Source organism: Apus apus, chromosome 4 (genome assembly GCF_020740795.1).
Source record: "Apus apus isolate bApuApu2 chromosome 4, bApuApu2.pri.cur, whole genome shotgun sequence".
NCBI classification, from domain to species: Eukaryota; Metazoa; Chordata; class Aves; order Apodiformes; family Apodidae; genus Apus; species Apus apus.
Genome location: NC_067285.1, coordinates 21,622,487 through 21,637,530, shown reverse-complemented (window position 1 = coordinate 21,637,530; position 15,044 = coordinate 21,622,487). Strand labels below are relative to the sequence as shown.

Here is a 15,044-nt window from a genome sequence, read left to right as displayed (position 1 = left end):
AGGACTAAAAGAGTATTCCAGAATATCCAAATAAATGAGCGTGCAGCACCTCCACACAGCTCCCATCTCTGTCTGCTCACACCAATTATTTTTTTCAGAGAAAATATTGGAAACTTCTGAAACTACTGACCTTGCCTTGTACCACTGAGCTACTTGTTCGGTCAGTGTCAGCCTGAGGTGAGATTCCCTGGCTCTTCCTCTCTTTGGGCTCTGCAGCTGCTGGACGACAACTCTGACAGGGTCTGTCATATGCAAGCAGTGCAATCTGTATAAGAACTAGAACAGGTTAAACAGCCAAAGAAAGTTCTGAGCTCAGTGAAAGCTAATGGTCATTGGCATTTCTTTTGTTTTACAATCTTTATGGAGACTACACAGAGTGAAAGCAAGTACACTTCCATTCTAACCTCACAGTGAACAGCTCCACTGTATTTTCCCAAAACAAAGATGCTGGTGACAGTACTATCTTGTTCCTGATGTTTTTAAATTACAGTAGCCTGAAAACTTGCCTGCTAAGGATCTAAGTGTATTCCTCCAATAGATATCACAAATAAGGCTCTGCCATTTCATTTCCCTATTCAGTTCAAATCCTCAATGCAGGAACAGTCACCTCTGCTCCTGATATTTAACACATTCAGCTCTTTTGCTCATTTCCCTTCTGCTTCTTTCCTTCTAGAAGATGCTCCCTTCTCTTCCCCTAGTTTTATCCTATAAGCAATAGAAAGCAAAAGATTAGACTTTATTAGAAAACTAATTTTTCTCCAAACTCCCTTCCCAGTTCTGAACATGCAAGAAAGTGCTTGAGGAACCCAAACCTTCCAGACATCAGGCTGTGCTCTCCAGTCAAATCCAGTTTTGTCCAATAAAAGGCAGCTCATCATCAACATAGAGTTTAGTTCAAAAACCAGAAAACTTAACACATTCTTACCAACACCAGCATTTATAATTAGCATGTAACCAGACACCTTATGAAGGAATACAAGGGGCTGTAAGGAGATCTTTAAATAGTTACTGTTGCACAATCAGAAGTAGAGGAACCTCAGTCATGCTCTCTGACCTGTGCAGTACGTTACTAAGTGAAATCAAAGGAGCTTGTACATCTGTTTTGCCCTGTGCCTATGAGTTACTTTCTTTAAGAGTATCGCTGAAAATATCAAATACAAACAGGCACATATTTCTAGCTTGTAGAAAGTAAAAGCTTCCCATTTTCATTTGCTAAATCCAAGTAAGAATCAAAATACATTACTTCTGAGAAACTGGATTCTTAACATCCATCAATCCTCTGACTTCCCACTTCAAAAGCCCTGAAATTTACAGGCTTGTATGCTTACAAATGGCAGCAGCCTTTTAAATTTCCTTCACATACAAATAAAAGCTTTCTGAAATTCATTTTCTGCAATGCTGTCTCTATTGGATATCTTGCACAGTTGACCAAACATCTCTCTAAATGCACAAGAACAGACCACTAGCCTCCTTTAACAATTACATCAAGGGTAAGCAGCACAGTTTCACCTGATACTCTAGAAATACATAGTTCTGCATTAACACACAGTATCACTGGTGTCAAGACCAGAAAAGGAACCTGGTGGCTGGCAGAAGTGTAGGCAGAACATCCCAGGCTTACCACCAGCTCCCCTGACACCCATCAATGACCCAGTCCACAGGTTCCTCAGCCTTTGCAGAGGCATGTCACTAACAGAGCTGTACCAGGCAAGAAAGCTTTGGCTCACAGCTTGTGTAAAAGCTCTGGCCACCTGCCTTGTGCTGGATGGACTGCTGTTCCCCAAGGCAGGACTGCTAACTACCAGAGCTCAAAGGAGCTCCCACTGACAACACAACTGGTCAGCTCCATCACGCTGTCAACATCAGAGAGAAGAGAGTCAGCCTAAGAAAACGAGTGTTTAATCAGGAAACGAGAAGAGACAAGGGATAAGAAACTGATTACAGGACAGCAATACCCCAGCCAAAAGAAACGATTGTACAACTCAGAACAATCAGGATCAAAACATCCAATAAGCCAGCAGTGTCCAGTGAGAAACACTCCTGAGAAAGAGTCCAAGCACTCTGGCAGTCTCCAGGCAGCTCAGCACATTCATGGACTCTAACTGCCCAAGCTCCAGCCTCTGCAAGCCTCTGCCCTCAGCAGCTGCTGCAGAAAGCTGCAGAGGTGGCCCTGGCCCTGCTACTCCAGTCTCAGCTTCTCTCAGCAGGAGGTGCTGAAAGGAATGGAGCACTGGCTGTGGACAGCAGTCTCAGCCTCTCCCAACAGGAGATGGTGTGTGGAGTAAGAGAAGCCCATACCAAAAAAAAAAAACAGTTTACATATTTAAAAATGCCAAAATAAATATTTAAAGACAGAATCCCCCACCCCTCTAACACGTGCGCAATCACACTGCAAAGTGCTCGCAGGACAGCCTTCAGGGGCCCAGGGAAAAAAGCTGTGACTACACCACAGGGCAGCCAGCTCAACTTCCTTCTTATTTCCTGATGCTTCTGAAGCCTGCAGCCCACTGGCAAGGAGGAGGAAGAGCGAGCAAAGCAGAGCACCAACACGCAACAGTGCTGGAGAGGAATGTCATAGTATAAATACATCAGATCAGTGGTTTCCAACAAGTTAAAATGAAAATTAAAAAAAGACACCAGAAGGGAGGATGATGTAAATGGAACTATAACTATGAGGGGCAAAGGGTTGTATGTCCGTGTAGCTCGGCCTGCTGTCATGGCGAGAAGGTGGTCATTTCCAGAGAGACCCTTTGCCACAGCTCCTTTGTCTGCTTGCTGCGCTTTAGGTTCTGGAGAATATCATTAAACTGCATCATTCCCATGGGAGTCAGGCAGAAGGCGCTTCTGGCGCTGCGGATGGCATTCACAAAGTCATCATAGTCAGCTGGAGTGAGATGGATCAGCCGATGATGGATATACTGGATGGGAACAGGAAAAGAGCCTTAAGATATTTGCTCACCACCGTCCTGCTGGTGACACTCAGAGGAGGACTCAAGAGCTCCCAGGCCAATATGTCACATGGTCCTGTCACCCCAGACAGGTTCCAAGACTCAGAGACTCTGACAGGACAGCAAGCTCCCAAGACAGCAATGCTATTTCTTACTCGTAACATGGCCAAGGCGAGTGTCCCCTCAGAGCACCAAAATCCACCCCACATCACCAGCAGGTGTTCCCTCCTTCACAACCACCAAACTGCGCCACAGCACGAAACAGCCAGCTAGCACTCTACCCCACCACCCACCAGCATCTAACCATCATACCATTCATTCTACAGGTTATTCACAGGGACCCTGCAGGTTCACTGGGCATCTCCTTTGCTAAAGGGTATGGAAGAAGTAAGGCTAACACTAAGTTCCTGCAAAATATCTCTAAGGCTTAGCACTGTCATTTCCAACAGCTTCTCAATCAAGGCCCCAAAACTGCAGGTCCAGCTTTTGAGAAATATATTTCCCCAATATAGCTCAGAAAAACAGTTTACACGAAAAAGCTGTAACTTCTTAAAAATACCACTTAGGTGATAGGACAGTTAGTCCAACCCAGACAGTATGGCTACAGAATCATCCTTCTGGCCATTTATTCAAGAGAAGGAGATACATGTGGGGTGTCCTGTTTACACTGTTTTAAGGAACAGGCAGCTCTAGTACTCCAGCTGGCTCACTGAAACACACTTGTCCTCGTTTCAATAAATCCTGAGCTATCTCATCTGTACTAATAGCTGACCAAGCCACTTCCACTATTAGTGCCAGCACTGGCACATCAGACAGCCATGCTAGGGCTTCATCACAAGGGGAAGACAGGCTGCAAACAAGGAAAGAAAAAAGAGAAAGGCTAGGACAGGAGGCGGGCAAAGGGCTTGAAAACATAGCAAAGAACAAGTACAGAAGTTAAAAGGCACAGCTAGCATTTGGAGATAGAATGAGGACAAGGAACAGAACCACCCCATCCTTTGTGGTAAGCACAGGATGTGAGAGGCCTTGGAAGATGCAGTACAATGAGGTCCTTTGTATGCAGCCTCCATACAGACAAGTGATGCTTATTCTAGTCCCTGCTGAGGGAGCAGGATGCAGCAGGCAATGGACCAGTTCAGCTATCAGTGACCAAGGCCTCTTCCCCTCTGCACACACACACACAGAGCTACCTGCAAGGCAGCTTTGACAGGCAAGACAGGCCACACATTACCTGTATGTAGGCCTGCTGGCACCTCTGCACCAGCTGGTGGAAGGCTGGGGTGCGCAGGTGGTTGTGCACATGGGCAGGGTTGAGCCTCTGTAGAGCTTCCATGATGATCTCCTGGAGCACAAAAGGGCTCAGCACCCCCTTGGCTGCACCAACACAAAACTGATGCACATAGTTTACACCTGCAGGGGAAGGAAAAATCAGAACAATGTTAAGGTAAGAGAGACAGAAGAAATCAACTACTTCCAGCAAGAACCTGGATTTGGGGCACCTTCTTCTCCATGTTATGTACCCTCCAGCAGGCTTGGGGACAATAGTCTAGCAAACTCATGGGGACAAGAAATCACTCTCATTTATTCTGATAAATTCATTAGGTCTGAGACTAGGTACCACCTCAGTCACAGTTCACCTGTCTTTGAAGGGGATATGAAAGAAAACCAACGTGGCAAGGTAACTAGAGAGGCAAGGATACACCACGTGTCCTCCCACTGCTTCATGCCTGCTTGTGTAGGAAGCACCTGCAGCCCCAGCACTCAGGTCTTAGCGAGGCTGGAGAAACAGTCAAGCCCACTGCAGCCTACTGTGCACGTCCCCCAGCAGCAGCAGCAACAGCCATGCCAATAGACAGACTGTTTGTAGAGGTGTTTTTTTTAAAGTTCTTACTGCTGATGAAATAACTAAGAAAAAAAAGAGCTGACAAAAAAGATCCAAGAGCAAAGCAGAAGTAAAATAAAATGAACAAATGGTGGTTTGAGTGCCCGTTGCTATACAAGGTCTTCACAGAAGGAGTAAATATATACAAGAAAGAGAAATGACTACAAGGTAGTGGAAAGGGAAAAGAAAAGTTGTTATAGAATGGAAGAGATACAAGCTTTGAGTCCTGTCCAACCTCATGCACTTCATCCAGTGCCTCAAAATTCAACAGCATGCCTACAGAACCCAGAAATGGGACAACTGCCAGGATGAAAGAGCAGGAGGGATCTTCTGGAACATTCTCAGAAATGGAATCAGATGTCAGGTTCACCCAATCTTTGAAGTTTCACTCTTTAGAGAGCTTTTCCCCACCATAGTCCAAATCCCAGCAAGTGGATTTCTGCTGAAATACTGCTCTGAGCCTTACCTAATTTTGCAGCTAACCCAAGGAGCCATTTTACATCCTCTGTGTAGGGTGGGCTGCGCGAGAAGTTGTTGGGATGGTCGTTGTGAGCTCTTCGGCCAAGCATCTCCAGAGCCAGCATGCCTGTGAGAAAGGGGCAGCCAGAGTCAAGCAGGACTTCTGCCCTGTAAGGCTCAGTCTAGCACTTCACTCACTGCAACACAACCTGATTGGCCTGCCCTTCATCAGCAGAAAATTCCCTAGCTGCAAAGAGTCCAGAGCAAAACAGAAGTCCCATCTTGGAGCTTGTCAACACAGTAAATATCTGGAAGAACATACAGATCTGCTACTCTAGGCTGGGAAATCTGCACAGCCATCACACCTCACTAGAGCTGCAAAGAGACTCCAGTAGCATCCACAGCAGGGTCAAGCAGATAGCCCCAAAGGCTGCACTGCAAAAGATGTCCTGAAAGCAAAACATTGGCACCAAATTTTGCAACAAAAAAGCTACCCTAATCAGCTTACTCAGCTGCAAAGACAACAGGCCAACACTGAGCTGCAGCATCATCAATCTGCAAACATTTCACTTACTCCATTACAGTTCTTAATGCAAATCCTCCCATTTAAAAAGTTTTAAAATAACAACAGGAACTGTGTCTTGATCTACCAGACCCTCTTCCCCACTTCTCCATTAGTCAGGCTATCAAATACCTTTCATGGCTTATAACTTACCACTGCATGTTTCCAATGACATCTGTACCACTTTCTGGCTAACAAGTACTTTCTTCTCTAGCTTTCAACAAAAAAAACTCAAGCAACCTCTAGATAGCCTTCTTTCCATTTTCCTGCTATTTCTCCTCATTTGCTGCCCTGAACTGGCTTTGCTTACATTAGAGGCTTCCTTTCCACTCCCTCCACGTATCCACTGGGTCAGACCATGACTATGTATAAGTAAGATACTGCAGTCTAAGCTCAATCAGAAAACCCAAGACTGATAGACTTGTACCAATGGCAGTTCAGGCAGAGATTATTTCTTCATATGCAGTGCAACTGTGAAAAGAACGCTAATTACTTACCCACTCTCCACAAAATCTAAGTTTCCCTCCTTGTCAGTCTTCAACAACCTAGCTGGAAAGGCACAGGGCACATTCCTGTGTGCCTCTGAAGACTCAGCTACACTACAAGTGTGCCTTCATCATCCACGAGCAACAGGAGCTAAACTCCATTTTTTTCACACAGTCACACAACTTACACAACCACATCCTCAGAGCCCTGTCCAGACTCCTTTATATACACCTGCTGATAGGCAAGACTCTTCCCAGCTCTAACCCACTTAGCTTTCTCTTCTGTTCTGATGGCTCTCAATAGCAACTGTTCAACCTTCTATTGCTCGGTCTCAGTTTTTAGCCTCGACATATTATGAACTGGCTTTCCCCATGTAACTAAGATGTCATAACCCCCCACAGGTGCAGCAGCAAATTGCTAAATGACAGTGAAAACCTGCAGCCCTGCCCTGAATCCCTCTCGAGGGGGCCACAGAAACCCACTTGGCCATCCTTACCAACTCGGTATGCGGAGTGGAGGTAGTGCAGACCCTGGGGGCTCACAGGCTGACTGTGCTGCTCATCCTCGGCAGGAAAACCCCCTGTAACAAGGGAGTTGGGCTGTGAGGACAGAGTTGTCAAGGAAGCCCCCTGAATCGCTGGGAACGTTGATCCTGCATGGACACTTCCTACTGAAGAGAGCAAAACAGCAGCATTAGGACCCACCACCAGCCTAAACAATGGTTTTGTTGGGCCATCATCTCCCTCACCTGACAGTCCCCTGACAATGTAGTGTTCTGCGCTCCTAAACAGAACAATACAGCAATCAAAAACCACAGACTTGCAACTGAAACACAATGTGCTAGGAATATCTCTGTTTTGTTTGCAAGCAGGACTACATGCTTGACCATCTCTTTTGCAGTATACCCTGAACATACATGAGCCATATTTTACATGTAAATACATGTGTTGACTCAAAAGTCTTTGCTATTATTAAATGACATGTCTGGTTCTGACTTCTTGTCCTCAAAAACAAGCATGTGAATGTCTACACCTGATGAGAAACTGCTGAGGAAAATAATTGAGTCACTTAATACTGTCCCTGCTCAAAGATCAAGTCCAACATTGTCAAGTTCCTTCATTTCTGCTGCAAGACAGCTAAGACTCTACCCAGCCACCACATGGGAAGACTAGCCTCCAATCCATCCCTGGAAGGAACAACCATTGCATATGCTGGCAGTACATACCAACAGTAAAAACAGCAAGGAAACTTGAGAAGCTCCATCACCTTCAGACACTTAACTAGTATAGGCAAAGTCAACCACTTACACTTGTACAGACAAGCCAGTAAGCTGTACAAGGGACTCAAGTTTACCTTATGTTCCCTCTCAAGAAAGGTACGGAGAGGAAAGAGCAAGGTTTGCCTGGGAATTCCAAGGCAGAGGTGCCATTAGGTGTGTGCACATTGTTACCCTTACTTCACAGCTTCTCTATGGTGATACCACACCAGCCTGGGTAATGCTTCAAGTTCCTATTTCTCCTCTTCCCCTGCCACATCCAGCCTTTTTTAAAAAAGGTTTACTAGTGAATACTTGAATACTTGAGCACCATGTGCCTCCCAGGAAAGATCGGTCTGGCCTTCTCAACCAAGCAGACACACAGTGCCAAACAACCCACAAAATGAGGCAAAATCCATGCTGCATTTGAAGCCTGGCCAAAGAGAATAACGTGCAAGAATGAGCTGAATTGTTGCCAGAGCTCAAGCATCATCACATGATTGTGTACTCCAGGAACAGTATTTTAAGAACTGAAAACAAAGTTTATACAAGTTATAAACAATGGCAACTGGAAAGGGTGGAGTTGTTTTTTCCTTTTAAGTGCTCTAGGATGAGATAGAAGTTCTGGAAGATTCATAACTCTTTGGAGGAGTACAGAAATTGTTTCTCACAATCAAGAGTCACAGCATCAGCCCAGGACTTGTGACTGTCAACAAAGGATGCTCTTCAGATCCTGAAGCCTTCAGGACTATTCTAATTGATTTTGCAGTGGCTTTTTGGCATGAAAATGCAAGATAAAAATAACTGAAAAGATTCTCATGATAATCTGGATATGACAGAGACCAACAAAGCTTTTAAGTGTTTTCCCATGTACCAGTTTTCCAGAACCCGGTGAGTTGTGAAGTATGAATAAAAAAACATACAAACAGGCAAACACTGCAGCCTCTCCCATGAGGGGATAACAGAACCCGGGACAGCCATGACCCACTGGTGCAAAACCCCATGGCAATGGGAGCACAATCACAAATCAGTCCACATCTGCTGTTCCAGTGCTGCACACTACTTGATGGGGCTTCACCTCCACTCTAGCTGCAACACAACATGCAAGCAATCCTTCAGATTGCCATTGACATGATCCTGCCAAAACATCTGTACATTCTACACAAGTTCCAAGTTTTGAGTACTGGCTGCCTCCAGTCCCTTTGGGCAGGAAAGACATCTGTTCCTACTACTGTAAGCAGAAATCTGCTTGCTTGCTGCACTCTGTTCATCTGACCCAAAGGAATCACAAGAGCCTGCTTAAGATCATCTATGCTCTCCTTGCCCTGAGCAGAGGGGGAATAAAGCTCTAATAAGTTTTACGTCAGAAAGGCCAGGAGGGCTCCAAACACACTTTAGTCTGAGAGGCCAAAATAATCTCATACTGGAAATTAAGAAATTAAAGCTCCACTAGCTGACACCCTGTCACGAGTCCCAGTACACCCGAGCATGCACACCTTTAGGCTGGGGTAGATTTGGTCAGAATTTTTCAGTGCAAGAACCCTGGTTCCACCTGTGGTTAAAGAGGCACAGTAAACAAGTCTATGCTATGCACAGCTCAGGGCTGTAACACTTACTTGCGACATTGGAAGACAGTGACAGTCCTGTCTCACTGTGATAGGGATGCACTGCAATCTGCGTCATGGATGGGACTGGCACACCAGGGAACGACACTGCTGTAGCTGCCAATGACGGCGTTGTTACCGAATACGGGTACTGCGCTCCTATGAATGCTGGGTGGACACCCTAAAAGAGAAAATAAGTAACAGTCACGTCTACTTTGAGAGTTTAGAAAAAATGGAAAACACGATGCCTCCACACAAACCCGCAAGCATGGGAAGTCCAATCTGACAGTGGGGAGGAAGCACAGGAAGAATCAGCACAGAAACTACATTGCACCACACAATCATTACATGTTCTTGCTCCTCATCCTTTTAAATCTAATCAGTTTGCAGAAAAGCACTCCAAGAACTTTCAAAATACACAGAGGTTAAAATAACTTATGTTTGGTTCTTCTTCTGTAGGCTCTTAATTACTTTGCAAGCTCTCAAGACAAGCTTCCTGTCCAGTGCCTTCTGAGAAAACAGAGCAATAAAAGTTAAAAACTACTCATGTTTATATTTTATATACTCGAGACTTCACATGCACCCACAGAAGGTTCCCTGTAATACAAGAGCTGAGTAAGTAACTATCAAAAATCAGCAAGTAAGAGCAGAAGCTAGATGTCAAGCCACAGCAGGTCTGAATGCCATGCTCTCCCCAGTCTGACATACTCCGACAGCAGCTGCACAAAGTCACCGTAAACGAACACGACACAGGCAGAACTCACCTGGGGGTACGCTGAGCCAGGCACGGGAAAGACAGCTGGGCGTGGCATGTGCTGGATAGTGTGTCCAATATACTGAGGATTACAGGGGATGTGAGTCTGAAGGGTGGTGTAAGGGTGGAGGCCCTGTGTGTGTGTATGTGCCATTGCCGGCCCTGCCATGGTGTGCTGCTGGTACATGGTTGACCCCACAGAGATCACTGGCATGACGGTTGCTGCCGCGGTTACCGCAGCTGCCACTGTTACAGTGGTTGGCTCAGATGTCACCCGGTTGTCTGTCAACCCACGTGCTGCTTCAGAAGCAGCCCGTGTACCACTGGCACTGCAGCCAGTGGCACCTTCTCTCTGGGCTGGGGTCCCACCAACAGTCTGTTCATAAAGCCAGTACCACTGGTGAGCTACTTCAAAGAGGACTTCTGGATACACGCCACCTCCTTTGGCTGCCTCTTCTACTGCCATGCAGGCCTTTTCCAGCATCAAATTGTCCTGGGACAGTGGAAGAAAAAAGCAGAAGTGAAGAACAGAAAACCAGAAACACAAAAGACAAAACTACAACAGGAGGAAAGTGTAAGACACTCTTAAATAACTTACGCTATCGGAACCAGACAGATCACAACTATGCAACAGAACAACCACAGCTATTCATTAAAAATAAAGAGAAATCCACAGAACTAGGATTAAGGCTGTTCAGTAGCACAGAACAGCCAATCCCACAGCACGACCTTGACCCTGGCAATGAGCTTGTGCTAGCCAGACCCCATCTGATGCTCACCTGTTCCTTACACTGCACCAGAGCCCTCTGGATCTCATTTGGGTTCAGGGCATGGGCATGGGGCAGGCAGCTGAGTGCCAGTTCAGCAGCTGCCCGCACCATGTTGGAATCTCTGGCCCGTGAAGCTCTGTCTGCCAATGATGCCACCTCTGGGGGAGTCAGATGTCCATCCCAACACTCCACCAAGATGTTCAAGGCTGCACTACCAATCTCCATGGCCTGCCCTAAGAGGAAAACAGAAGACTCTCACACCACTGTATGTCCAGCACAATTCCAGTCAGCCTTCCCTCACCAGGAGGTGCACTCCTCTCTGCCTTTAGGAACAGTAACAGAGCCCAGTTGCTTCCCTTTGGCTTCAAGTCAAATTCAGGCTCTTCCTTCCAAAACACAGGAGAGGCAAGATCCCTCAACAAGCAATCAGTGAGCAAAGGCACCATTATTAAAGTTAAGCCAAATATGCATTTGAAACTGACAAGAACTTGCTACAGTTGACTTTAGTACCCACAAACCAGAGCCTGGACTGTCCATTATTTCTATTGTGTCAGGAACACAGGCATTTACAAGGGCATTTTTCAGGCTCCAGGAGCCACATGGATAGAAAGCAGGTAGTAGGTCTAGGTGCAAACAGAAGGAGGAGGAAAGTGAAATGCTGAACACAGCCAAGAGAGTGTTGAGACTTGACATGTGTGTCTCTTCAGCCAGCCTCTGAAGGAGGAGTTAAGACCAGTCTCTGTGTGAGAAGTGGCATATGGCTCTGAAGCATGTTGCAGTACAAACAAGAAGAAAGAGGTTGCAGTAACTTTCAAGGCCAAAACAAGCACCACTCTGTAAAATCACAGGTGCTCAGTTGTGCCCAGAGCTTACATGGCTTCCACAGCACATCAGCATCACCATTTTGGGGCATGAGCTCATCTCCCTCCCCTCTTTCCTGCCCAAAAGCAAGCTTCCCAATAAAGCTTTGCTGTAACCTGTGATCCACGAGACATGAGAGGAGTAAGTTCGAGAGAGCCAGTTGGGAGACACGAAGTTGTGCAGCCCTAGTGCATACAGCCCAATCTCGAAGGCGCAGAGGTGAAGGTTGCGGTGTGGTCCCTGGTGCCCACCACTGGAGGAAGGGTGGGTGAAGATGGAGGTACTGCTGTTTCCACCTGCTTTGATAAGGACTGTCTTGGCCAATTCAAAGTAGAAATGAGCAGCTGCCTCTGAGGGCTGGTTTGGGACATGAGGAGCATGGCTCTCCAGCCGCCTCCCTTTATACCTAGAAGAAAAAGACAGAGGAACCCTTCAGACAGCAACAAGTACTCCAAGTTCACTAGCTGGAATGCAGAGTTCCTGTCTTTAGAGTCCAGAAAAAACAAAGCAAACAATTCCAAGAATTACTTCCTGATGCACATGTGCTAGACATCAGGCCTAATGGTTGCCTCCATGCATTGGTATTATTCCTTACCTGCCAACTTCCACAGTCTTTGCACGGGCTCCCCCACTGGCTCTCCTACTGCCACTCGAAGAGGAAGATCCCAGCGAATCACTTGAAGAACTGCTGATACTGTCACTGTCCTGTCCTCTGCCCCAGGATGTTGTTGCCCAACCCCCACGTAGCGGACGCCGACTGAGTGTTGGAGAACTGTCAGAAGTGGTTTCAGGAGCACTGCTGTCAATACTAGCCATGCCTGTAACACCAGAACCAACACAGTAATGTCACCAAGGTTGGTAAATGCCATGTGGGTAGGTAAACTTCTAGCCACATCACCTATAGTCCCAACTATTGTTCCACATCAAGTTAGCCTTACAGCTGCCAGGCATTCTACTTTGCAAATCAAGAGAGATTAGTCAGTGTGGCCATAGATATCAGGGTTCATTCTGCAGTTCTCAGATTAAACAGCAGAAGAGCCCCAAAACAATGTATTTTTATTTTCCCCTTCACACCATCCCAGTCTCTCATTCCATCTGCCGAACTTTTTGGCAGAGTGTAACAAGAAGTAAATATACATACAAAGTCAAGTTCCCCAGATCATATGAGTATGAAGAAAACCCTTCTGGTATACACTGCATAGTTTACATAAAGGTTCTTCACATCCTTATAACCCTTTCAAGAGAACTGTAGAGGCAGCAGCTCCTCTGCATTTGTCTCTGGACCCATGAGCACAGTGCTCTGCTCCCAGAGTCCAGCAGTCATTCAGCTCCAGAAATCTAATCCATCATCAAGAAAATACCTGGTGTCAGAAAAGTATGGCAACTTGGCATACAAGTTGCATACAAGGCACAGGGCAGGAAACCTGTGGACCAAAACCTATTTCTCCATGCCAAACACTTCAGAAACTATCAACTGCTTCTGTAGTTCAGGAAAGGCTGACAAGCGCAAGGGAATTGCTGAAAGCCCAGCAAGACTGCCTAGTACAGCACTAGATGCTGTATGAACAAATCAGTTTCTACCTGTGTGTTTCTTCTTCTGCCTGACAGGCGAACCCCAGCATCTCCCATTGTATCCACCTCGGTTTCCAAGGGCCAGACGACTGGGGACCTTTCCCTCTTGTTTCAAGACAGTGGCCTCTGTAGCTGGCTCACAGGGTGACCTCTGAGAGCTCTCTGCATAAACAGACAGTGACAAGGTAAGCATTCTGATTTGTTTCTCTATCTCTGAAACCAGATGTGGCCACTTAGAAGACGTAAAAATTGAAAGGTGCAGGATTTTTATAAAATAAGTGGTATTTATGACCAGGATTATCTCCATTTTCTTTCAGTATTAAGCATATAATCTAGTATCAGGCCAATAACATTTAATCTTAACAACTCAAAATTCGTAAAATTTGCTGCAACTATAGAAATTTTTTTAGAAGAAAAACCCTTCAGCAATCCTAACCTTATCGCAGCAATCCTCAGCTAGTATTGATCTCTTTGGGAAGAGTTAAGAGAGCATCTGCTTCCCACCAAATGCTGCTGTATGTGATGTTTGCCATGAAAGTGGAGGAGCAGCTTGAAGAAAACCACATTTATCTCTAATGCCCTTCAGCAGTCTTAGTTATTTATCTTGCATTAAGGTACCTGACTCAGTGTGTAACCTTTTGAAATCTTGCACTTCTGTGATACAAACCAAAAAGATGAAGCCACAGTAGTTTTATGTTAGCTGGTTATACAAGCAGCTCAAGATAGGAAAACCTGAAAATTAGCTTGACTTTCTGTGCAACAAGAATGTGTACAGAAACAGATCCAGCCGAACAGATAAAGGGGGAATGACATTCTAGTAATCATCAAGCAGTCAGATGGTAATATAATCACTGTGACAACAACCCAAACAGGCAAAAATGTGCAGTACTGGTTTTGCAGTGATAACAGAAGGATGTCAGCATAGCCCTTAAAAACACCTCTTACCCTGTGCACTCTTGTCCACAAAGTTCTCTGGACTGCTCTGGACTGCAGTGCTTACAGAAGCTTGCTGTGTGACAGAAGTCCCTGGAAGCTGCTGGATAGCTGCAGTGGACTGGGCAGCATGTTTGGAGGGAGATTTTTGATTTGCTACTGTAGGCTTGCTGGATGAGTAGAAGGAACTCAGAGTCTGTGGTTTGTGAGTTTGACTCTCTCTGTCCAGGAGTTTGTCCAAAATCTTTAACAGGAAAGGAAAAAAAAATAAAGAAAGAGCTTAGCAGAAGGGTAAGAACAGGCATTACATTAAGACAGAAGAAAAATTTTAAATCAGCTTCCCAGTGGACAATAAACTCCATTTGTTGGAGAAAAAGAGAAAATGCTTATTTTCTAGAAAGCAGGCATCATCTTCCTGCACTGAAGACCAGCAATGCACAGTTGAGAGCCACATGGTCTGTATTACCGAGGAAGCGGAGATTCACTGGGAATATCTCCATTTTCAGTTCAAATTACCACTGTCTATACTTGAAACTAACTGACCAACAAACACCCAAAACTAACTATAAAGAAGTATTTCTTGTAAATCAAGAACAGAATGGAGGACTCTGTATTTAGTTCTGCCAGTCATTAGATGTTCTTGTTTAAGTCACCAAAATTCTGTGCTCATCATTCAAAAAAATTCTGTGACACCATTACTGAGAAACTGGTAAAGCCACTAGAGAATCTGCCTTCTACCAGCCTACAGTAACACTTCCTTGTCCTTATTTACTATGTCATTGGGGAACAATGCATGACCACGTTTTATGGGTTCATCCATTTCTGTTTGTCATTCTCCATATGAAGTAAATACTACGCAAGTGACAGAGAATTTATGACTGATATCACCATGTCCCTATTATTCCCTGGTGAAGAGTACAGCAAAAAGGGCTTCTCTTTTAGGAGACAGAAAGACAGG

The 15,044-nt window shown here is 45.4% G+C and overlaps 1 protein-coding gene across 4 annotated transcripts in view; it reads right to left on the bottom strand.

Annotated features, from left to right (window-relative positions):
• Window positions 1–1,883: 1,883 nt before the first annotated feature.
• ZSWIM8 (zinc finger SWIM-type containing 8) overlaps window positions 1,884–15,044 on the bottom strand; it is a 64,155-nt gene continuing 50,994 nt past the window's right edge. The window contains exons 16-26 of one of the 4 annotated variants that reach the window (XM_051617612.1): window positions 14,099–14,330; window positions 13,163–13,315; window positions 12,177–12,399; window positions 11,698–11,987; window positions 10,730–10,953; window positions 9,961–10,443; window positions 9,209–9,377; window positions 6,834–7,007; window positions 5,297–5,416; window positions 4,180–4,358; window positions 1,884–2,918 (exon numbers count right to left, since the gene is read on the bottom strand). In XM_051617612.1, coding sequence (XP_051473572.1) covers window positions 2,715–2,918; window positions 4,180–4,358; window positions 5,297–5,416; window positions 6,834–7,007; window positions 9,209–9,377; window positions 9,961–10,443; window positions 10,730–10,953; window positions 11,698–11,987; window positions 12,177–12,399; window positions 13,163–13,315; window positions 14,099–14,330 — 2,451 coding nt within the window. In that variant the 3' untranslated portion in view covers window positions 1,884–2,714. The remainder of the gene's footprint in view (window positions 2,919–4,179; window positions 4,359–5,296; window positions 5,417–6,833; window positions 7,008–9,208; window positions 9,378–9,960; window positions 10,444–10,729; window positions 10,954–11,697; window positions 11,988–12,176; window positions 12,400–13,162; window positions 13,316–14,098; window positions 14,331–15,044) is intronic. The other 3 variants (XM_051617613.1, XM_051617614.1, XM_051617617.1) reach the window with 3 other exon arrangements.